Source organism: Rattus rattus, chromosome 2 (assembly GCF_011064425.1).
Source record: "Rattus rattus isolate New Zealand chromosome 2, Rrattus_CSIRO_v1, whole genome shotgun sequence".
NCBI lineage: Eukaryota > Metazoa > Chordata > Mammalia > Rodentia > Muridae > Rattus > Rattus rattus.
Window position 1 is genome coordinate 21691199 of NC_046155.1, and position 25388 is coordinate 21716586.

Consider the following 25388-nt stretch of genomic DNA (forward strand, 5'->3'; position numbering starts at 1 on the left):
GTGGTGTGGGCCTCTAGGTGAAGCTCTTCCTTACGCATTTCTCCCAGGGTAAAGAACCAGTAACAGTGAAGCCACCAGCAGCCCGAGTTCCAGGCAGCCAGTGTACGCTGGTTAACTAACACTTAGGGAAATATAAATAGTAACCAAGGGACACTGCTGCACACATTCAAATTGGCTATTAAGGCCGGATACAGGGAGAATTTGGAGACAAAACATAACAAACAACAACAAAAAAGTCCCCCAAAGTTTGCTCTGGAATCTAGTTGAAGCCTTTGCTGGCAGCAGAGCAAGGACTTCCGCACGACCAACTGTTGGAGGTCTGTCTCCTTCCTGGCCACAAAGCTGTCATTTTCAGGAGTTTCATCAGAACCCCCTTATGTAGCAAGGGCCTGCACTAAACACTTACGCAGTGGTTTCTGCTCTACACGACCAGATCATAATACCATTCAGGGCAGGGCCACCACACCGAGAAAGAGAAGAAAAACAGCTGTTTTATTGTAGTGTTTGATTGAGAATACAGACATCGAGCAGATATTTGAACCCCTGATCCCTGGTTGGTGGCCATGGTTGGGGAAGTCTGGAAGGTGCACCTTTGTTGGAGGAAGTGTGTCGCTGGAGGTCGGCTATGAGAGTTTAAAGGACAGCTCCCCTTCCAGGTCACTTCCAGCTGCTGTGGCTGCAGGCTGCCATGCCTCACCACCAGGATGGACTTTTACTCCCAGAGCGATAAACCCAAATACTAAGTGCTGTGACCAGGGGATTACACACTTAGGAAACTTGAGATGCAACCATGAGTACGTTTGTATGGCTAATGCCAAGACAGTTACCTGCTTGCTCTCCCATGTGGGGCTCATGTCCATGCGTGGTATACCCTACTGTCTGTGACTCAAAGCCCACACTCACACTCTTGAGTATGCCTTACTTTCCTCTGAGCCCCTCTCTTAAGCCTTGAGCTTAAGCCTAAAGTAAAATATCTTAAATAAAATTTCCATTTCTGCTTCACTTTAGATGGGTACTGTGTATTAGGGAAAATCAGTCTCTAAGCTTTTATAACAACAAGACACAGAAAACCACGGCTTCCCATTTATTTCAATGGCTCAGCAAATATATACACCCACATACATGTACATATGAATCATATATACACTAGTAGAACTTAAGGCACAAAGAAAACACAGTAAAATATTAAAATTCAGAATCTAGTTAAAGAGAGCCACTTCCTGTAGCTTTGGGGTTTTACACACACGGGCACAGACTTCAACAATCACATGAAGCTAACCGACACTGATTACAATGAAAGCACTGACAGTAAAGTGACAACTCAGGATGATGGAATCTGGGAAGGATAAGCTGATGGGAAGAACTTCACAGGGGCTTCTGAGACTGCGAGTGTCTCCATTCCGGTATGAATGCTGGATGTTCCTTTCTAGATAGTAACTATACAGTCTACGCATTTTTCTAAAAATATATTTCCAAACCTGGGAAAGGTTAAAAAAAATGGGATGAAGTATATAAAAACATTTTTGAAGGAAAATCATTACATAAGATTGTGTGTGTGTGTGTGTGTGTGAAAATGAACTGTTTTGCTTGGTAAGATTTAAGGGGACTTTTGCTAAAGAAGTCATACACCCGAGGTCAGTCATCTCAGTTTTCCATGAGAGAGTTCTGATACAACCACCAATTCTTAACACATTAGGTAATACGTTTTTCTAAACAATTTCTATAGGTCTTATACGACATGCCATAGTGTGCCCACACATATTCTGCATATGCAGCTTGAGTTACTGTGAAAACCTTTAAGATTCTGATACTCAAATGTTGTAAGTGACTGACGCTGCTCCTGAGCCAGTTCTGCCTACTGGAACAGCCTTTTCTGACGCCCTCTGCACCTGACTCGGTGGAGTCAGGCCTGACTGTCCTCGTCCTCGCCCTCTGAGTCAGACTCAGCATCTAAGTCCTCATCACTGTCTTCCTTCCGTTTGCAGCTTCTTCTATGGTTGGAACCTTCACTTTCAGTATTTTCTGAAGGTTCTGGTTCTTTATTAAACCTAAAAGAAAGAAAAAGAAGAAAAGTCGATCATTATTATCTAGGCTTCACTATCTAATAGAGGTGGTTAACATAGCCTTTACTAGTCTGCTTCCTATCAGGAGCCTCCAGAAAGAACAGAGAAAAACTCTAAGGGCTATCTTAAAACTCGAGTCAGCAGATTCTAGCTGCTGTCAGGAGAGAGGGCTCCGAGGAGTTAGTAAAGGAAGCCCATTAGGGAGGATTGCTATGAAGTGAGTGACGAAGATGACTCAAGGCCAGAGCTAATGTTCTTAAATCCATGTCATTTTATACTATAATAGAAAATTTAATAAAACCGTAACCCTTCTCCTGTTCTGTAGAAAAGTGCTTGTATTAAACTGTTAGTGCTATGTAAGAGAAAGCCTGTGTATTAATTATAGACACAAATTCCAGTGTGAAAGGCAGTACTCACGGAATAACAATTTCTTCTTCCTTTCCACATTTTGCACAAACTTCAAGTTTGCAGGCACATGGTCTACACATTATGTGGTAAGAATCCTTTACTGTCTTCTGTAAACATTTAACACTGAAAGAAGAAGAGAGAATTAGATTCTTGATGTAAAGCACTTCTCTTGTTTCTTAGAAGCCTTTTAAGCAATGCCATTCCGAAGTGCTGTACACACAGTACTGTACACACAGTACTGTTCAAAGCGGCACTCTTCAAACTCACTGTTTCCTGGCACCTCTCTTTCTAACAGTTACGTTTACAGACTTGCTTCCTGATTCAGCTTTGCTTCTTTTTTTCCCCCTGTAAAGAGTCCAAGCTTCACCTCAAAGTAAATCTTGGAAAAGAACTTCTTAGTCTGCATGGGTGGCAGTGTGGGACTGTGACTTGGACTTTTCTCCAGTGCAGCTGATACATGCAAAGCTTAGCAAACACAGGGAAAGCACAGTGACGTGCACCTTTAACCCAGCACATGCGTGTCCTGCTTATCACTCCCTTCCTCCCTGTTTCTGACAGGGTCTCTCTGAACCTGGAGCTAGGCTGCAGCCAGCAACCCTCAGTGACCCTCCTGTCTCTACGCTCATAGAACTGGAGTCAACGGGACCTGTAGGAAAAACAACCATCTTCTCTAATGCGAATGCTAGGATCAGAGCTTGATAGGCTATTTCCCCGACGGTGAAATGAGCCAAGAGATTATATTAATGCCAGGTTTAGCATAGCCCCAAAGATTGAGACCAGGGGAGACACCGCGGGGAGAAGGCAGGGAGAAAAACAGAGAATGGACAAGGGCAGAGAGAAGAGGCGAGGAGAGGCGAGGAGAGAGAGAGAGAGAGAGAGAGAGAGAGAGAGAGAGAGAGAGAGAGAGAGAGAGAACTCAAAATGTCTAGAATATATAATATAGAAAGGAGTTTCTCAGGGAAGGGCCCAGCCCCTGGGCTGGCAAGTTCAACTTGGGGCAGGGCGGGGCGGGGCGGGGCAGGCAGGAATTGAGGGATGCTGGGAGAGCCCAGCTGGGAGAACCAGGGCAGGTCTGCTTTGATATATAAAACATAGACCTCAGTCCCTCGTCCAGGGTCAGAAAGCAAACTGTTCACGCTTGCACATCAAGTGCTCTTGGCTACCGAGTCATCTGTCCAGCCCCCAAAGCCCACATATTTACTACTCACATGTCCTAAATTTACATACAACCCAATACTCTTACCATGACATCTTTAGTCAAGAAAAATGAAAACTACACTCATATAAAACCCTGTCTAAATATTAACGATGGTTTAGCTAATTTTAAAGAGGTAAAATGAAGCACACCCTAAATGTTTTCAGCTGGTCAGTGCATAAAACTCCGCTGCATCCCTTTTGGTGGATGCCCCCTCAGCAGGAGACCCTGGGTCCCACAATGTGGAGTCCCTATGTCTGGCATTCAGGAATGCAGTGCACAGGGAAGGAACACATCAGTGTTTGCCAGCCATTAGCAAGGGTAAGACTGACTCTAAGTTGACAAGAAATTCTTGGGTAATTGCAATTTCTTTATCTTCCTCCCAATGCTGACCTAACAACTTTGTAAGCTAAAACTTCAGCTGTACACTGCAAATTATACAAAGGGCCTCAACTGTGGGACATTAGATTGAAGCAAAACTTAAGATAATAAAAACCTTCAACAGGAGGTAAAAGAAGTTACTAAAACTTTTGTGGTAAACTGTTTGGATATATTTGGATTATATTATGCTAAAAGGCTTTACTAAATTCTTCTGTATTTAAAGATCACATCATCAGGACCATGAGGAAAAAAGTCCCAATCACTCCAATGGACTGTAACATTTTCAGCTTTAATTTCTTAACATCCTAAAATAATGCTAATCTCTCTTGCTTTAGGTCTTCTGAGAATTCAAGAAAATGAAAGCATTTTCTGTCTCATGCTAAAAACCTCTGGAATCAACAGATCTTTAAGTGTTTTCTAAGTTGCTAGTGCAGGGTTAAAACTGAATTCATGGGAGCTATCAGTGTTAAGATTTACATGGAAATCTTTAAAATGGCTCCATTATTTTCCGGCCAGGAGCCATCTGCTCCAGCAAAGGTGACTCTAAGAATCACACATCAGCAGAGCTTGTTAAATGCAGATCCCTAGGCTCCATCCATTTTACATAACCAGAACCTTGGGAATGACCCCATGAGTCTGCTGAATTCTTCAATGAATTCTTATGCCCACAAACATTTGAGAACTCTTGATATCCATCATAATAAAAAGATCTCCATTCCTAAGTGGGGGTTTCCCAGCCCTGGTGGAGGTTACAATGACCAATTCTGAGAACAAAATGAAATCTGAACGCTGCTGAAAGCAAGCACCATCTTCCAAAGTGAAATTCCTTCCTTCGGAACACCAAGTCCTGTTAGGTAATATTCCTGAGTGGACAGGAAAGAGACTCAGTTCTCAAGGGTCAGCTACGTCGGTGGCAGACAACGTTCTTCAGTCTTCATTTTGTGTCTCCCAAGGGGGTGTGAGTGTGCCTTTTCTTTCAAAATACATACGCTAGGCTTTACGTACGTCTGAGTAAAGGAGAGGAGGTTCCCCAAGCTACCAGAGGTCTGCTTTTTTAACAAAAACCCAAACCACTCAGTTTTAAACCTAAACAGGGGAACAGTTGATGTAGCACTTTAATAGGGCAGCCATTTCAATTGCTTAAAACCCAAAAGTGATTTTAAATCTTTAAAACTAGCTATGAACCGTTAAGCACTCCAGAGTCCTTTTCCTTATACCTCACATCACTTTGTGGTAAGAAATAACTTGAAATTCATCTAAATATTTCTTTTTTCCTTGAAAAAATTTGCTAAATTTATAGTATGTGTGTCAATCCTGTTTCCCTCCTTTTCATATTCTCTCCCTCTCCCTCCTTTACTCCCAACGTGTGTGTGTGTGTGTGTGTGTGTGTGTGTGTGTGTGTGAGAGAGAGAGAGAGAGAGAGAGAGAGAGAGAGAGAGAGAGAGAGAGAGAGCTCAAACTGCCAGAAAACAAGCACTTAAGCTATTTTGGCTATGTACATATTACAACTAATCGGTTGAATAGGAAAAGTGGTAAATTAAACACAAATTGTTCTTATAAACCCTATTTACTGACAAAGGAATCAGTAACACACATCTTTAAAAATAGAATAGTTTATTTACAATGTGAAACAGAAAAGGAAAAGTAAGTGCTGACTATTTAGGAACTGAACCAGGAGACTGGGGAGTTTTCAGTCTACCACAGTAAGCTCTAGAAAACAGTTTGAAAATGAAGCTGCAGAAAGACGACCAGGAGAAGTAGGACTGGAATGAGAGACTAGCTCAGCTCTGACATCTTCATTACATCATCTTTAAAAGTCCGCAAAAGTCTTTTGAGTTGCACTCTTCTGAATGGGTCCCAAGTTGCTTATTTCCCTCAGCATGAAAAGCCAGTGTCACTGGGACCGAGGACATCTGAATTACACTGTGCTCATGGCTACAAATTCAGTTAAAAATCTCAGGCCTTTTCCTTATCATTCTTTAATAGTTACAGGAACAAACTTCCCTCTGCTGCTTTTGTAGTTCTGCCTCGATTTCCTGGTTATTTTAGTCTAACATGGCCATAATTAGCCCATGTGGTATTAGCACACAGGATGACTGGGCACCTTGGTAAACAGTGACTGTCAGGGCCTCACCCTTTGGTATGCAAATGAGAGAAACTTAATACTGGCAGATCTTCGAGATACTTCCTGCAGAGGCACTAAGCAAGCTATGTTGTTTACAATAAGGAGAGTCTAGGGTTGGGGATTTAGCTCAGTGGTAGAGCGCTTGCCTAGGAAGCGCAAGGCCCTGGGTTCGGTCCCCAGCTCCTAAAAAAAGAACCAAAAAAAAAAAAAAAGAGTCTAAAACTGAACTATGGGATTAGCACCTACTAGATTTTAAAATGCTTTTAAAGGAAACTCTTACACCCTGCTTCCATTCCAAATACCTCATGTAGTGGTTACAATTAACTTCCTGGTGTTTCCACTTTACATACCCTAAACCTAACAGACAGGTAAAATACCACCTCCCTTTATTGCAGTAGTAGCCTGGCCTGGAATAATTATTTATTATTGTCATTATTACTACCAGTATTATTTTGAGCTGGGACTCTATACAGCCCTGGCTGTCCAGGAACTTACTCTGTAGACCAGGCTACCCTCCGTCAGAGCACCTCACTGGTGAGATGCTGGAAATGAGAGGCACAGGCAGAGGCCGAGCAGACAGTCTCACATGCTTTACGCAAGGGACTCGTGGGGCTCGGCCTTGTAATACTTATATAATGGTAATAGATGTTTATTTTGATGAAAGAATAAAAATTTAAAAAGTTGATCCAGTACTCAGATCAGAAATGAGTCCATTTTCTGTTCATTATGTATATATCTGAGGTCAACCAAGTCCCCTCCCACTCTTTTTTTCCCCCTGAGACAAAGTTTCCCTGTGTAGCCTTTGCTGTCTGGGAACTTGCTCTGTAGACAAGACTGGACTCAAACTTGGAGATCTACCTGCCTCTGCCTCCTGGGCGCCAGGATTAAAGGTGTGCACCGCCACCTCCCTACCATACATGCCTACAGTGGTGGTTGCTGCTGCTTTTTCCTCCTATTTTTCTTCTTCTACTCAGCTGATTAGTGATCCTTTTAAAATTTTTTCTTTATTCATTTTTATTGTATGAATGTTTTGCCTGGATGCATGTCTGTTCGACATGTGTAAGCCTGGTCCCTGTGGAAGTCAGAAGAGGGTACCAGAGCCCTGGAACAGGAGTTACAGGTGGCAACCAAGGTCCTCTGTAAAAGCAGCCAGTGCTCTTAACCTCTGAGCCATCTTCCCAACTGCCCAAATAGTATTCATTTCCATGGCTCCCCAGTCATTCCTGCACTGGGGAGGCCGAGGCGGCAGAAATGAGGCCGAAGTGTCTAAAGGGCACCATGTCTTCTCAAACAACAAAACAGAACAAATTAATTTGGAGAAGCTGTAAGACCTGCCCTGTCTGTAAGGGTGGGATGTGGGAAGGTAGGTGGGTGCGCTCCCCTCACCTTCCCTTCTTTCCCAGGTCACTCTTCACAAGGTTTTCTGCAAACATCACACATGTCACTGCCCAGTCATGACTCAGGACCTCTTTTCTTGATTTTCTTGTTTTATTCTACTGCAGTTTTGTCCTATATGCCCAGGTCTCCCCCTTTACTAATAACTACCACTTATGCTTGGGAAAAGCCTGTACACCCATATATCCAGAGAGTAAATTCTATAGGTTTTCTGCACCAGATGAATAAGCCAATTCAAGTTGAATTCAAAGTAAAAAAGGCAGGTTTATTTGAGACTGGGCCACCAGGCAAGTTCACCAGCTTCAGGGGACACGAAAGGAAGAAGTTGAGGGTAGACTATGACAGGGGAGTTCTTTATAAATTGTGGGCAAAGGGAAACGACGTGTGTGTGGGTGGTGTGTGTGTGTGTGTGTGTGTGGCGGGGGGGTTGATGACTTCGGATGAAGGGGAATGGGACAGCTGTTAGGAATGCAGGACTGAGCTTTTTGGCAACTTTTCTGTTGGTGGTGGGGCTTTCTGAGTGAGTGGGGTTGAAGAGGGAGGAATGGAATTTGCTCGACCATGTGGGGAGGACAAGCCTGGGACTCCAACCGAACAAGTTCCTTGCTAGCAAATACTCTTCCTATCTTTTTTTTTTTTTTTTTTTTTTTCATAGTGACTTGTATATTAAAGATGCTATCTAAAATAATTGAGCCACAATTCTTGTCCAGCAATGGCCAAATGAGTCTCATTTCCACGGTCGAAAGTCTCTTATTCTCCCAGTGCGCATGTGCTATACCCCACTATAAAAGTGCCTCCTCTTTGCTCCCTCTCTCCCTTCCCACCCTCTCCCTCAGAGCCAGCCTTGGCATATGCCCCTCTCCCGATAGACCCCTTGAGTGATGTCTGTTGCATGGTGTGAGTTCATGGTGTCTACTGCTTAAATAAGAACAATATTTAGTGTTCCTAATAAAACAATTATAGTAAATTGTCTTTTAGATCCAGCTCAGTCTCTTGGTTCTTATAGTTTAAAAAAATGTTCACAAAGACATGGTTTTTTAGTAGGTGTATTTTCATTCTATAAAATGTTTGTTTTAGTTTATTTAAGATACAGGAATTGTTCAAGATATGATAAATAGTCATGTTAAACCTTAACAGTCTGACAGTAAAATAGAGCCAGAAAGGAGTGACTACGAGAAAAAGCCTGGAACCTAATTCTGAGTGTGTTCTTTGCTCGCCAAAGGGTCAGACGCCCAGATGTTTTTGGTGCCACCTCTTCAGGTTCACCCTTTAAGGGGTGGTATAGGTAATTATGTAACAGAGGCTTCCTTCCTTTAAGACAGGGACTCTCACAGCCCAAGCTGGCCTCAAACTCACAATATAGCCAAGAACAACAACATTTAACTCCTGATGTACAACAACCTTTAATTCTTGATTCTCCTGTCTTTACTTCCCAAGTACCTTGGTTTTAAGTAAGTGTCACCAACACCCACTTCTATGATAGCTTTGAAAGGATAAGTTTAATGTAAGGATCTTAATTATCTACTTGCTGAAAAAAAAATGGACAGATTCATCTAGATGTTAGCTCCAAGATCTCTGTACTGGAAAGTTTCTGAGAGGAGGGAAACTCAATTAAGAAAATGCCTCTATAGAATCAGGCTGTAGGCAAACCTGGAGCACATTTTTAAAATTAATGAATAATGGGGGAGGGCTCCGCCCATTGTGGTTGGTGCCATCCCTGAGCTGGTGGTTCTGAGTTCTATAAGTAAGCAGGCTGGACAAGCCATGAGGAACCAGCCAGTAAGCAGCATCCTCCATGGCCTCTGCACTGGCTCCTGCCTAAACTGACTCCCACAGTGATGGGCTGTGATGAGGAAGCTTAGGCTGACTAAAACCTTTCCTCTTGGCTTTCGGAGCGTGGTGTTTCATCACAGCAACAGCCAACTGACTAAGACAACCTCTCTAGGCAAGCCTGGTCTAAATAGTTAAGATCTTTTCATTTATCTTTTTCCGGTTTCTCCAAACTGTCAGCTTCCTGACAAGTCTCTATAAAGAATGCTTGAAATAATTCTTATGAATTATACCACAACAGAAAATAATTTCTCATCTTAGAAGAGACATCATTCTCCAAGCCTAAATAGTAAACACATTTTGAAAATCTGAGAAATGGGAAGTGTTCTATAATAACAAAGCAGTTTCTAATCCCAGATGATGGACAGAGTCACCCTCAGTCTCCGTAAGTCCTATTGTACTGGGGGTGTGGTGAAGGAAGCACCCAGTTGCAGGGTGAACTCACCGGTTTACAGTGCATCACTACCATGTGTATGAGGGATGGAGGAACAGGAAGGAGATGGAAAAGCCTACAGTTCAGGCTTTACTAACTTTAGACTCTAGATTCTTAGCCGGGCAATGGTGGCTCACTCCTTTAATCCCAGCACTTGAGAGGCAGAGGCAGGGGGATCTCTAAGTTTGAGGTCTGCCTGGTCTACAGAGCAAGTTCTAGGGCAGCCAAGGCTACACAGGGAAACCCTGTCTCTAAAAACCAAAACCAAACCAAACAAACAAAAGAGATTCTGCCAGAGAGCATACCTTGCTGAACAATCCTTACTCATTAGCCTCTGTCATCACAAACTGACCTGGATTTTCAGATAAACTACACACTGGCAATGCCTGCAATTATACACAGAGAAGGCCACAAATGAAGAATTGTTAAATATCCCTGAAGGAGCTAGAGGGATGGCTCCCTGCTTCAGAGTATTAGCCTCTGTTCCAGAGGACTTGAGCTTGGTTCCCAGCATACTCATGAAGTGGCTTACAACCGCTTGTAACTCTAGTTACAAGGAATCCACCACCTCTGGCTTCTGTGGAGACATGCTGACGCACACGCCTACAGATAATTAAAAACCCCTTCAATGAAAGCACAATTATTAAACACTTCTCATGCTGCATCTCAGAATGATTCTTCACCCTAAGTATGTGTGTGGTAGGTAACCAAAATTTCACTGGACTAGCAGGGATGTGCTTAAAAACGGGTTTACTTTTCGTTAATGCATTTGTTTTGGTAACATTCAGGAACATCACTTAAGGTTTACACTGGAAAATTTAGTTAAACTATAATTTATACATAAACATGCCAACCTTTCTCTGAGTCAATACATTTTGTGATATGTAGTGAATATATATTGTCTTCTGACTTTAGTCTAAGGCCCTAATGTAAAAATAGAAAATTACAGTTGAAGCATGCTGAGACAGGAAGGGGTTTGACAATTATAAACCAGACAAACAACCCAAGTGCTATATTTAATTAGCAAAAATAAAAACAATCTATAGGAAGACAGCTATTAGGCCACAAGCATATATAGATCCAGTTTTTACCACTTGAATTCTGGACTTGGGAGTTATATGGAGAACAAGGGGTAGTTTGTACTCATCAGGGGTACACATCAGTCATCCAGCTCTAAGAATGGAAGGGAAGCTGGGTGGTAGTGGTGTGCCTTTAAGGAGACAAAGGCAGGCAGATCTCTGAGTTTGAGGCCAGTCTGGTGTTCAGGGTGAGTTCCAGGACAGCCAGGGCCACATAGAGAAACCCTGTTTTGAAAAAAACAAAACAAAAAAGGGGAAAACATGGAGTCTATCATGAAACTTACCTATCTGCACTGTAGTTACAATGTCAGAAAGTCTGGTATTGTAATAGTGTCTGTTCAGCCAACACATATAATTAGTGAATGCCAGGCTGGTACTGAGTGTAGTCTGACAAGCATGGCACCGGCACTAATTTCCGTGTTCTATGGAAACCAATGACTTGTTAACTCTGAAAAATGTGGGCAGTGGTACTCTGTCCTGTTTGTCTTCTTTTGTGGTTTTGGATCAGGCTGTTCCTGAACTCCTGGCCTCAAGCTATCCTCTTTCCCAATTAACTGGGAAGGCAGGCTCACACTACCACATTCAGAACCAGGGTATTATTAAGAAATTCAGAATTACAGAACTCGTGTGTGAACTCAATTTCCCTGAAAAAGCCACCTACACTGAAGATTCTACAGACCAGACTGGTGACTCATTAGAACTTCTAGGGTTGTGGAGAGTTTGAGGTTTAACAGCCAGCCAAAGTTACCTGAAGATACCTATCAACAGTCACTGCTACCCACGTGTGTCTGACAGTCCTCTGACTTTTAGGTAAAACCTTTGGGATGTATTAACTTGCTTGACCCCAGCTAGCAGGAGACCTTCAGAAGGTACCTCTGCCCATTTAAGGCAGCTGCCTACCCTCAGTCCTCACCAGTGTATTCCCAAGTATCTTGGTTCTTTCTTTTGTTCTGTAACCATAAAGTTATTGTAAATACTTCCATGGGGGAGAACATGTCATTCAGGGAAATCTGAGTCTGTATCCCATGGTCACAGTCACTCACATTTAGCTGAAAAGAAAACACCCCCCCCCCAACACACACACACAAAACCAAAACTATCTCTTATTCCTGTTGGAGTAAGAGCTACGTTCTGCAACAATATCCTTTTCAAAACCAGATGGATGAGTGAGGCTATGGGAGAAGGATCGTGTATTTAAGGGCAGTCTCAGGATATCAGGAATTCCAAGCTAGCTTGGGCTACACAGCAAGATCCTATTTCAGGAAAACAAAAATTAATTCATGATTCAGAAGAAACAAAGGTATTATTACAGTTTTTAAAGATTACAGTTAAGCTTCTGCCTACCAGGTCACAAAGGAAGAGCCCCTAGAGTGTTACCTACTTCTGTGATCCTAAAACCTGGGATGGGGATTGGGAGGATATGAGGGGCTCACAGCAAGCCTGTCTCAAAAACACAAAAGAAAAAGGGATGATGCAGGCCCCATGAATGGGGACACAGCACATGGTGGCATGAGGTTCTTCCTAGCAGCCACTCATACCCTCTCTCAGTGTCTTCCAAACATGACCTGCTTTGGTTTCTCCTGACTTCGATCCCCCGTCACCCCCTACTCCACACTGTAGTAGACAGACCAAACAAGCCAACCTTCCTTACTGGACCCCCTGAAACATTTAAGAGAGCTAACCTTATTCTTTCTCCCTTTTCATGTATGTGTGGGCCGGATGATAAGTTGTGAGCACCGTGTGGGTGCAGGAGCCCAAGAGCCACAGAAGTTCTCAGATCCCAAGGCATCCAGGATCACAGGCAGAATAAGCCATCCTATGAATGCTGGGAATGGAACCAGGCCCTTTGCAAGAGCAGTGAGGACTCTTAACCACAGGGCAGTTTCTCCAGCTCCTTTTAATTTGTTAATCACAGGTTTATTTATCTCTGGGCCAAGGGAGATGTCTGAGAACAGGTGAGACAAGGAGCAATGATAACTTTAAAAGGAATAGTAAAGTTTATTTAATGGAATTAAAGTGAAGTGTAAGGGAAAGATCTTATAAAATAATTGGTCTAAAGGGTGTCAAGTAATTTTGACACCTTTTAAACTTCCATTGATGGTTAAAAGATTTTGTCCCTTTCTCAAGCAGGGCAAGAAGGCCAGAAATGAAATGAATTCTCTCTCTCTTTTTTTAAATGCTTTAGGTCAGAGAGATTATGTTTAACTAAAGACAAAGTAAAGCACAGGGAGTTTAGATTCAAATGCAAATTCAACTAATCCCAGGGCTCTGTTTTCCTGTTCTCTCACAGTACAGTATTAATCATCCCACAATCTTGTTTACTGAAAAGGTTTATCTGAAACTGTGAACCACATGCCACTGGTTTAACATATTCTGCTTAGAATCACCCTGTGTGTTTCTTTTTAAGGATATACATTTAAAGAAAGACAAGTAACTTTTATTTTTAGGTTCTTGAATGCCTTTGTTTCAGGTAACCAAGCAACGTTCTTTAAAAATCCAAAAAGTTTAAAATTACTTTATTATAGAACACCTGTGTACATGCTCATGGGATGTCACAGCACCCATGTGGAGGCCTGAACTGTCTTACCACCCACCAAGCAATCTTTCTCTGCCATCAGGTTAGACATGATGGCAAATACCCACATTTATATTAGAATCCCTGAGCTACTCTTTCTCTTTCCATCCATTAAACAAGATCATCAGCAATAATGAATTAGCCCATGCTTAACTTTACCCTAGCACTAGAGAAGAAGCTGGTACAGAATGGCATCCAGCCACAGAAGTCCACCTAATGACAGCTCTTAACTTTCTTTCTTTCTTTTTAATTTAATTTAATTTATTTTATGAGTACAGACTGTCGCTGTCTTCAGACACACCAGAAGAGGGCATCAGATCTCATTACAGATGGATGTGAATCACCATGTGATGCTAGGATTTGAACTCAGGACCTCTGGAAGAGCAGTCAGTGCTCTTAACCGCTGAGCCATCTCTCCAGCCTGGCTCTTAACTTTCTAAGGAGTGTCCATGGTGGCTCTTTGTCTCCCAAGGGGCATAAGGGAATGGCTGGGAACTGCTGACATTGCTATGACTTGGGAGAGAAGGGAGATTACTGACAAATAATAAGTAGGAAGAGGCCAGGAATGTTGTGACACATCTTAGAGTACACGGGACAGGCTAGTACAGAGGGAAACACTTGCCTAATATGTCCAGTGTCTGGGTCAGGAAATACTATTCTACTCATGTTTTTATAGAAGTATTTTGTTTTCCCTTTCGGTGCAGTATTCAGGGAATTAAGATACATCCTTTACTGAGATCTAGTTTGTGTTAGATGATTCTGTCCTACTTCGGCTAGAGTGCCGACCATTTTAAGGTCCATAAAGCTAAGATAGGACATGAGGACTCAGCATGTTTTCAAACTTATTTATGGTGGGTCAATTAGGATGTAACCTGTGTTAAGTTGAGGTTTATCTGTATAATTGAACAAAGGATAATTTTTTAGCTGATTAGCTTCAATGAAGTGTTTAATGTTTTACCATCAGCATCAACAGATTAAAATTCCTTACAACGTATTTTAATACACAGTATCAATACACAGTAAAACAAAGCAAATACAGGTGAAGTATATTCCTACAAAAGTACAGTCACAGACTGGACTTCGAAATCCCAAATGCCTACTGTGTTTCATATTCAGGATAATCAGAAACGTGTGGTGTTCTAGACTTGACAGTAACTGCAAGTAACACTTTTAGATTGTAAGCATTTAAAACAATCTAACCAAAAAGGTGCCTTGGATTAGTGACTATCTTAAGCTTCCAGAATCTGAGCTACAGAAGGTATATGAAGGCCCTCATGAAAGAGAAATTCTGCTGACCTGAGAGATAGAAGCACCCTTATCTCCAAAGGCAGAGCTAGGAGGGACTGACGCACAAGGCATGCTAGGCTGCAGGGTCCCTGTGTAGTTGTGAGTTTTCTATCACCACCCACCCAGGATTCACTCCAACTGCTCTGCCTATTACACTCTCCATGGTGTCCTTCGCACAGCTCAGCACATGTGCCGTGAAGACACTAACGTTTAATCCTCTCTTTTTATCTTTCTTCTTCCCCCTTACCTTCTTGGTTTCCTGAGAATGGACTGAACTATGTATCATAACCTGGCCTAGAACTCCCTCTATCTTAGGTTGGCCTTGAACTTGTGATCCTCCGGCCTTAGCTTCCTGAGTGCAGGTAAATAGGTGTAGGCCTAGCTTGAACTTAGCTATTTCTTCAGGACTTCATTTCTTAGGAAGGCTCCCATGCTGTAAAAACTGTGTATTGGTTACACTGGCCAGCTCTGGCCCTGTTCTGTTAGACAGAGAATCCCAGAGAAGAATCAAAGGGGAGATGAAAAAGGACATTCTTCTGCTCTCGTCCGCAGCTCTGCTTTGATGACTATTGCTCTATTACTCAGGCTCCGGTCTGCCTTGTCTCACATTCACTTGAGTCCTGATTCTTGGTGCTTTCCCTTAATGACTTATCTCTACTTTGTATTTATAAACCTTATAAATACTGTATTTATATAATACCTCATTTCCTTCATTCTGAGGTTATGGCATGACTCTGTGTAATGGCCTTGAGTCCTATTTAGTCCTCATCTCCCTTGATATACCAGTTGATCTCCTGAGAGCCATGAGGGGCACCCCTTTCTTCCTGGGCACTAGAAAAATCTGCCTATGATCTTTCCCATATTTGTATCAAAGATAAGCAAGCACACAGGACACAGCACAGAGACCAGGATTAGAATACAGGTAATGGACAGAGAAGAAATACAGTTAAGTGACTTCATTTGCTACAATGTAAAAGTCTGCTGAAAAGCAACACTCTGTAATGTCAATTTTGTATACTTCAAACTGCTCTGGGAAAGAAGCTACCAGAGGAACATGGACAGCAGCAGTGAACAGAGAACAGTGCTGAAACCTTACATGCTTCATAGGAAGAACGCCTTGTAGAAAATGCTCTGAACAACCACACATCTTGTGTCTGGCTTATTAACTAGAAGTACATGATTTATTGCACAGCCAGTTTTTAATTACTACCTAGAAAACAGCTACTCATTCATTGAAATCTATACTTGTGTGCTCTAAGTACCCTTCTTACAGCATAACTTCCTGCTACCAGTTTAGGTGATTTAGCATAAGATTCAACAGACTTGTGTGTCAGTGAGGGTGTGCTGGTTTTATCGTTGTGGGGGCTGAATTCAGGGTGTCAGCATACTAAGCACACACTTCACCATTGTGCTACACCACTAGCTGAAAGGATTTTTTTTTTTTTTAAAGGAAAGATGCTAGAGAGCAGGACAAGCACTGAAAACATAAGACATCCAAAGGAGATGCAGTAAAGCCAGCGAGGAAAATGACAACACTGAGAAAGTAATACCTAAGCAGCTTAATTTAGTGTTGACCTTTTCTGAGGCCTTTAAAAAAATATTAAGAAAAACTTAAGTATGCAAAATAAAAAGCCAAATTAAGTATCATTTTTTTCTTCCTGCTTTTTTTTTTTTTTTTTTGAGATGGGATCTCTGTGTAGCTCTGGCTATCTGGGAACTCGCTATGAAAACCAATGGCATCAAAGTCAGAGATCTACTTGTCTCAGCCTCCACAGTAAGTGCTGGAGTTAAGGGCATGTGCCATCATGCCCACTGATATTAAACAGTCTTAAAGAAACAAAATGCTCTAACCTTGAGTCTAGATTTACAAAAAGCCTAAAATAGTTTCCACTGGGAATTAACACCAAATGCTCTATAGAAGTAAGATGGTTATTACAAAGTCTTAGGATTTCCTCCCAATAAGAAAGAAAGTGTGTCCAAGTAAGACGGTGATAGAAACTGTGTGACCTTGCTCCTCAGGAAGCCTCAAACCCAGGCTCCAGCAAATGGGTGCACAGGAACCCAATGTTTGTCATTCTACATCACTTGGAGAGCAGTGGCCAAGTGTTATCTCAGAGGGCAACTGTTGTTTAAAACTGAGCAACTCTGGGAGGCTGAGGACAGATAGCCAGAGAGGCTAAATTCAACCTGGCATGGTTCTATGGTCAGAAACAGTCCTGTGGGATCAGTGTGGACAGCAAGGAAGCCTGGCCCAGGAACTGAAGGGCACAGGTAAAAGCATCCCTGCTCTCCTGAGTCCTGGACCAGATTTTATCAACTGGAATACCTCTAGAAATCGACAATCTCTTTTAGATTCAACTTCTGGAGCAAACAATCTGTTGTGTAGAGCCAAGAGTCAGAAGCTCCGGTGGAATACTGACATACGCCTGGAGAGGGACTAATATTTTTAAAAGGTTTAAAAGCAAAAAACTTCTTTGTACAGACATCAGGGCTGTACTTAATTCCCTACTCCTGAGGATCTTGTAAGATGGTGTGTGTGTGTGTGTGTGTGTGTGTGTGTGTGTGTGTGTGTGTGTACATATATATGTCCCTAGATAAAGCATAAGTCACCTTAGGCATGATCAGTGAAGTACAGGAGGGTCAAAGAAACTGTCTGGCTCTCAGACTGCAGGGCCTAAAGTGTTAACAGAGGATCCTGTTACACAAAGGAGGTGCACTGCTAAAAAGAGGTCAGCTCCGGAGGACACTGAACATCTGTGCCACACAGGCTTGACACCAGCATGTACACGACACCAGAGTCAGCTAAGATCTAGAGATGAAATTGCTCAACAAGAAGATCCTCAAACACAACCAAAATGATAACCTAGCAGACGATCAAATCACAATAAAGAAATGTGAGAAACGTAAGAAATCAACATAGCATGACTCTTCCGAGATATCAGAGTATGAGATCTAAAGTTTACTATTAGAAATGAACAACTAACCAGTTCAGATCCCCAGCACGCACTTAAAAGGCTGTTTGTGGCAGTGTATCCCTGCAGTCCCAGTGCAAGGGAGGGGGAAACAGAACCATCTCACCTAGGCCAAATGGCTATCAAGACACACGAGGGCCAGGAATACACATGAGAAATTCAAAAGGATACAAGGAAAGACCTCTTGTAAAGTGCTGATAGGAATACAAACTTGTACAGCCACTATGGAAATCATGTTGGAAGTCCCTCGAAATCCAAACAAACCAAACTAAAAGTGAGCCCACTATACCAACCTGGGTGTATTCCTGAAGAATGAGGTCATACCACAGATACTCACGTCCACACTCATGGCTGCTCTACTCTTAATAGCTAGAAAGTAGACCCCACATCCTTCAATGGATGAGTAAAGAGAAAACGTGGAACATATATTCTATGCAAGCTTATCTGCTCACACAGAGAAATGAAATGACATGTGAAGGAAATGAATGGCATTGGAATTATACAAACTGCAATACCGCCCATCTCCTCTCCCATGCAGATTTATGTGCATATATGCCATGCAATTAGAAATGGGACCACGAAAGAGGAGGACAAGATCTTAAGGGATGAGGGAAGAAGAAAAGTGAGGGTAAAGGCACCTTGCAGTATGAAAGCAGAAGTAGAACTATTTGGAGGGAGGAGGAGGAGGGACAAGAAGGGGGCAACTGACAGGGAGGGCAGAAGGGGAAGGCACACCAAGAAAGGTATAACTACTAAATAGCTAAATAAATATAACACATACATAAAGTAACAACGATCAACTGTGTTAAATACTACTACACAGAACACCGACTTAAAACATAATTTACAGAAAAGCTAGAGGCAGACAGGTAAGAAACTAACCTGAGTATCATTTCATTTTGACTCAAGTCTCCAAATGATTAAAACTATAAATTATGAATCAGTGATTCACATATGATAACCAACCCAAGGGATTTTAGTAACTTTTATGGTGTGAATTAAGAGGTTAGATCCCTTTTAAGAATTGGTATAATATCTGTGTATAGTGTACATGGTAACAATCCCAGCATTTTGGAGTTTGAAGTGGGATAGTCATTACTTGGAGGATGATCTAGGCCACACCAGCTCAAAAAAATTTTTTTTTCATAAACACAAGCTACAGTAAATACTGCTACTTATTCAGTGGAAAATAGGACTTTACAATAACTAGGTTTTTTCCAATCTTCCTCAACTTACCTATTAGAAAAAGTTTCTATACAAATGGTAGAAAATCATGGGACAAAGAATGATAAATCTACTTTTTCATCTGCCTGCTGTGATAAACTAAGACTCAGCATACAAAATGGTATTCTACACTAGAGAAAAGGGCTTCTGAATTTTCTTTCATGCTTATCTGAACACAGCTTTGAGAGTCAGACAATGGGCACTATAATGTTTATATCACTGAAGGAACTTAAGAAACTTAACTCACCATTTCTTAGGCTTTGACAGTGGTTTGTATTTGCTGTATTTTACACGCCATTCAAGAACTTCTTTGCAACGCTGACATACTCCATCATGAAGTTTTGCATTAATTTTCTAAAAGCAAATAAAAATAAATAAATTAACAATCTCACCCATAAGTCAATAAAAAGGTTCATGGGAATGTCATAAAAATATCCTTGGATGAGCAAGGTGACTCAGCAGTACAGGTGCTTGCCCCTAGGCCTGAGGCCCTGAGTTTAAGTCCCTGGACCTACATGGTAGAAGGAAAGAACAAACTCCTAAAGGTTGTCTTCTGATCTCCAAATGCACGCTGTGGAGCACACCCACACACATGCATACAGAATAAATAAAAACAATTCACAAGTTAAATGCAATGACAACGTTTTTCTATCTAAGATTCCACGATACAGTATTTATTTTATGACACTACCCAATTTGGTTCTTTACAAAGGCAATAGTTTCTAATCTGCCAGCAGGTTAAAGAGTTTCCAAGACGGCTCTGAGAAAGCCTTCTTCACTGGCCCTGATGTACTAGATCAAGACTAATACTAGATAGATAAGACACATGAATTTTAATGTTTGTAAACCAGACCTAAATACAAATGTAATCATAGAAAAGAAACACACTATTCAACAATTCAAATTCTACCAATGCCTCTGAATTAAAGTGGAAATTTGTAATTATCAGTTATTTGGGATAACAGTAACTGAAAGTTAAGATGTGCTAGCAAGAAGCAAGCAGGGAACCAAGGGCATTTCCTTTCTGTGTTTCTATGAAAGCAAAATGTTTCACAAAGGTTCCTTGGAAGCCTAGTCTCAACCTAACAAAGCCCCCCAGCTCACTTGCCTCATGAAAATACAGCAGGAACGCAAACACGGACAGCCAGTGAACAAGGGACTTCACTAGCTGTCCCACAGGAAGAAAACATTTACATGTTATTCTCAAAACATATTTGTATAAACAGGCAAGAGTTTAAATGGATCCTAGGTCCCCTGTAATGTGTCACATGACAAGCTCACATGTTATAGGAGTAAGGTTTTGAGAATCCTATCATTTCTTTTGATAAAAGAGGAAGGCTCGCCTTTGCCTACTGTTAGAGTATATTTGCCACTGTAAAGGACATTTATCACATTTATTATGGTCTTTGGATGGCCATTTGATAATGAGTTACAAACATAGTATGTGGACTAGGTAATCTGAAGCAAACAACTGAAAAGACCCTTGCTAGCCATAAAAGCTGACAAACATGTATTCTAAGAATATATTTCAAGGTCCACAAAATATGCTTCAGCTGAACTCCAGTATAGAGTATATTCTGACATTTATGAATTATATATGGGTTTACTGCTGTCCTTCTGACGTGGTGATGGCCAGTCCTAGCATGCCTCTGTGTTCATTGTCACTATGTTACACTATAGAGAAAGGAGCTCCACTCCCACACCAGACTTCTCTTCCTCTGCACCTCAGCACTTAGATGCCATGTACTAAGGGATCACAGGGACTGCTAAGAAACACGGGCTTCAAATTCATAATTCATCAACTGTCTTCTCTCATCTGTTCATCAACTTGTACTTGCCACTTAACAATTATAAGAATAAGTCAAGTCAATGGCTTTGAACCAAAGTTACAACGTAAAACAAACTTTCTAACTAGTAAAAATTCTTACAATGCAGGGAATTCCATTACCTGCAATTGTAGTACACTAACATGCATTGTTTGCCAACCAGGAAGCATTACTTGGTTTCTTGTTTGTTTCTCTATACAATTTCTGACCAGGTCATCTTGATTTATAAAAGCTTGCATAGTTCAGAAACTAGTTTCCTTAGGGAGGACCAACTGTAGAACAAAGCAGGTCTTTGTGGTAACTTGTTCTGTGAGTGATCAGTGAAGCACTATAAATGGTAATCTTGTACAGGGCTCATACAAACAAATGGAACTCCTACAAAACTAACTTGATTTTTATGTACTAAGAAATGAATGAGGATGACAACAAAGAGTATGTTCACTTAAAAATACATACATCCGGAAAAGGGCAATTCCAGAGAGGTGAGCCCAGACAGCCAGATCCTACTTCGAGGAATTCTTCCAGGTTGGCAAAGGAACTGGTGATCTTGCCTTATATACTCCTATTTACATCGAATCCTCCTTCCCCAAATCATTTTAGAACACCCCTCAAGGTAGGAGATCACAGATTACTGTGAAAATACAAATGAAAACTTAGTTTGTAAAAAAGATCCATCAGTTCAACAGGTTCCTTTCCTGATCTCCTGTTTACTTGGTTTTTTGTTTTGTTTTGTTTTTTTGAGACACAAGTGGTTTTGGCTGGTTTGGAACTTAAGTGTGTAGCCCAGGTTAACCTAAAACTAGCAATCCCGCCCGACACCCACCCCCCACCCCCCACAATGTCTAAGTGTTGTGTTTTATGAAACGCGGTATAATGTGGGAGGGAGCACCTTAGCAGGCTGGTCAAGTAGTATACAGATGGACAGTTTTATTGGCAGAAAGTAAAGGGGACCTAGAAAAGGGGTAGAGGCAGAAAAAATGGGACAGAGAAGGACGGAAAGAGACAGAAGAGAAGTAGAGAGGAAGAGGCAGGCATGGAACTAGGGGTGGGGGTGGGGGGAGAAGCAAAGCAGTCCTTACAGGCCAAGTTGGCTAGCAGCTGTGGGTGGCCATGCTGTTGCTAGGTAGCTGTTGGGTGGAGCCTAGAACTGCCAACAGAGGGCTTGCATAGGGATCGCGGTGTACCTCAGCACATACAACTTTCAGATTGCTAAAAGACAAAACTCTACATAACTTAGGAATGAACTGGTGAACCAGATACAAACAAACAAAATGAATACCTCTTAAAGAACAGAATAAATTTAACACATCAACAAATATTCCTAATAGAATATAGAGAATGGTTTAATGCCTTTGCTTATCAATCCATACCAGCATAAATTAGTGTTATTATTCCAGCTATGAAGATTCTATTGCTATACAACAAATATTCCAAAATGGAATACCACAATCACAAACAGGAAGTGGGTGAGAGTTCAGAGTCTCTGGAAGGTAGCAAGACCAAACTGACTTTAACGTGGGTCAACATCATATAAGCATTTAATGAGCTACAAAGTATCACTTAACAAGAAAGAAGGCACAAGTTAGGAGAGTAAAGGAATCTAAAATAACTCGTCGTTTTTCCAAAGGAATTTCGGTATGAGGCAATTCTTTCAGCAACGCTGAATCCAAAACAACTGTACATGTTATATTTCATTTCTCTCAAATAGAAAAAACTTAAAAGGAAAATGTCTAATCCAACTGCTGCCAACAGGGACCACCAGATGGGCCTGGCTCTTTACCCTGCAATCTCGCTACGTAAGGAATTTTACTGTGAGATAGCTGTATTACTGCTATTCTGAAAACAGGAACTTTTTACGTTAATTATAGTTCATGCGCTCGCTCTCTCTCTCTCCTCATATAAACACAAAGAGAGGGGAGAGAGGCAGAGAAAGAGAAAGAGAGAGAGAGAGAGAGAGAGAGAGAGAGAGAGAGAGAGAGAGAGAGAGAGAGAAATGGTTTGAATACGTATGGCCCATGTACACTCATGTGTTGGAATGTTTGGCCAGTAGGGAGTGGCACTATTAGGAGGTATGACCTTGTTAGAGGAAGTGTGTCACTGTGGTGGTAGGCTTTGAGATCTCAAATGCTCCAGCTATATCCAGTGTGGACCACAGTTCCTTCTGCCTATGGCTCAAGATGCAGAACTCTCAGCTCTTTCTCCAGCACCATGACTATCTACATGCTGCCACGCTTCTCCCCATGGTGATGATAATGAACTAAAAGCCTCTGAAACGGCAAGCCAGCCCCAATCAAATGTTTTCCTTTATAAGAGTTGCTGTGGTCATGGTGTGTCTTCACACCAGTAAAACCCTAAAACAAAGAGGGAATGAAATGTTTTTGCTCTAGTATATAGGGAGCAAAATCCCAAGTAAATGTGTGATATTCACAGAGGCATGGCCTCAGGCCCATTTGGCAGGGCCTTTTCCCTGGGCTGAGGGTGAAGCATGAAAAAGCCTTCCTCTGGTACAAGTGTGGATGCTGACACTTTGGAGAGAATGTCAGCCTATCTTCCTAAACCCTGCATGCTTATGCCCCCCAGACGGCTCCCACTGCAGAAACTGCTCCTACAGAGTTAATATCTAAGTCTTGTCTCCTTAATCCCTGACTCCTTGTTCAACAATATATACTAAACACACTGAGCTCCCAGGGCACTATGGCTCCTTCAGCAGAGAGCCTGGACCACCCAATCCCAGCTTTCTTTCTGTTTGTCCATTTCTGTCTGTCTTTTCTTTATTCCCTTGCTATTCTAGTCAGGCCCAAGTCCCTGGAGGCCATGTGGACTCAGCACTGGTAGCTCAGTCCTAGTCTTCAATTCCCAATCCTCTTGTCTCAGCCTTAAGTTTTAGAAAGTTACTCAAAACTCGACTAGAGGACAAATACCTCACAAGGACTTACATAACAATTATAATGTAGAACTATGTCACTAGGCTTAAAATGTGCATGTGAAGCCACTGAACTTTACCCCCAGCAATATTTTACATTTCTTTCAGATTACCATAGAACATGAAGTCTCTCACAAAATAAATACAGCCAAACAAACAAACGAACAAAGAAAAAACCCCAACAACAACCAGTGGGAGGAAGCAGGATGCCACGGTATCTCCATGTGGGTTAGCAATGGGTAAGCAGGGAGAAGCCCAGTACCAGGAGCACAGCTGGAATAGACCTGCTGGAGATGGGCCACAGGCGAGAGCTGAGTGTTCCCGCAGTTAGTGAATTGGAACTCCTTGTAATAAGCAAAGTCCAGTTTCTCAGAAGCAGTATGCCTATTCTTGTTGCTAAAACCTAGTCATCTTTCCCCAAAAGCTTATAGAGTGATTCAGTAAGCAAAACTTCGAAGAATCCTACCATACAAAGTGTTTCAGAGAAATGTGTTCTCTCCCAGTGTTGAATGGAAACCTGAGTTATTCTGCTCAAACAGACTCTAATACAACAGGCTCTACAAAGGTATAAGGTATTCTTACATGCAGACCCCTGAGGATAATAGGTCTGTCAGAAAGCCCTGCACATCACGAGATGTACATCTTCAAGGTCATGTTGAAGAAATATGATTATCATCAACTGGGCTCATCTATCATGAAAAACGTCAAATCTGCACAAAAGTTAAAACAATACTATTTGGTGTGGTGGTTCGTGCCAGTGATCTGACATCTGAGACATGGAGGCACAAAAATGGCCACAAGTACAAGGACAGTTAGACTACAATTTGAGATGGTCTAAAAAATAAATGTGCATACATGGATACAGATTCATATGCACAACGGCTAAAGACAACCACAGAGTTTGCCTTTTAAGCTCCCGGCACGAACGTGTTTCCTCTCTTGCTGCTCATCCTAAGAAACAAGGCTGTACTTCCAGGTGCTGTCACCATACTAATAATCAGGAAAACCAGCTTCCTAACACTGTGAATATGGACACCTATATGCCATTCCCTCCACTGCTCCCAGCCTTTCAGGGTTTGTCTGACAGCTTCCTCCCATGGCAGTTTACATCCCACCCTCCCAGGAGCACTAACATTAACGCTAACCTGTATGTTTTCCAGGGTATAGCACAATGGAATGATGCAGCTACCTGAGGGGCAGCCAGCCACCTGAGGGGCAGCCAGCCACCTGAGGGGCAGCCACCTCAGGGGCAGCCACCTGAGGGACTTCCTTGGCTTTCCTGCTGGACCGTAGCTTCCTCATCACTGAAGGACACCTGAAGCTTTTTTGCCATTTGGGTGTTAACAGACACCTTCGTGTAAGGTTTTATTCGGACACCTTTTAATTTGGTTGGCCTTGGACCTCTATTTTTCCCAGGTTTTCCAAGTGCCTTTCAGAACTTAAAACTGTAAAATCTGCTTCATCTGAAAGAGTGCAGAGCTCTCACTGTGGCTTGAAATTGCATTTCTCTAACACCACAGCCCAAGCATCATCTTTTCTGCAATGCATCCTTTTGTAGAAGCAACTGTCTAAAGTCTGTTGCCCATTTTTCTTATTAGACTGTCCATTTTCTGTGCTTCTTGATGTCAGCCTTTGTCAGATAGATATTTGACCACATTCTCCACAGCCTGTG

At 41.9% G+C, this 25388-nt stretch overlaps 1 protein-coding gene across 1 annotated transcript in view; it reads right to left on the bottom strand.

Moving 5' to 3' along the window:
• Window positions 1-1068: 1068 nt before the first annotated feature.
• C2H9orf85 (chromosome 2 C9orf85 homolog) overlaps window positions 1069-25388 on the bottom strand; it is a 55284-nt gene continuing 30964 nt past the window's right edge. Inside the window, exons 2-4 of the mRNA XM_032891714.1 lie at window positions 19215-19321; window positions 2481-2594; window positions 1069-2048 (exon numbers count right to left, since the gene is read on the bottom strand). Coding sequence (XP_032747605.1) covers window positions 1904-2048; window positions 2481-2594; window positions 19215-19321 — 366 coding nt within the window. The 3' untranslated portion in view covers window positions 1069-1903. The remainder of the gene's footprint in view (window positions 2049-2480; window positions 2595-19214; window positions 19322-25388) is intronic.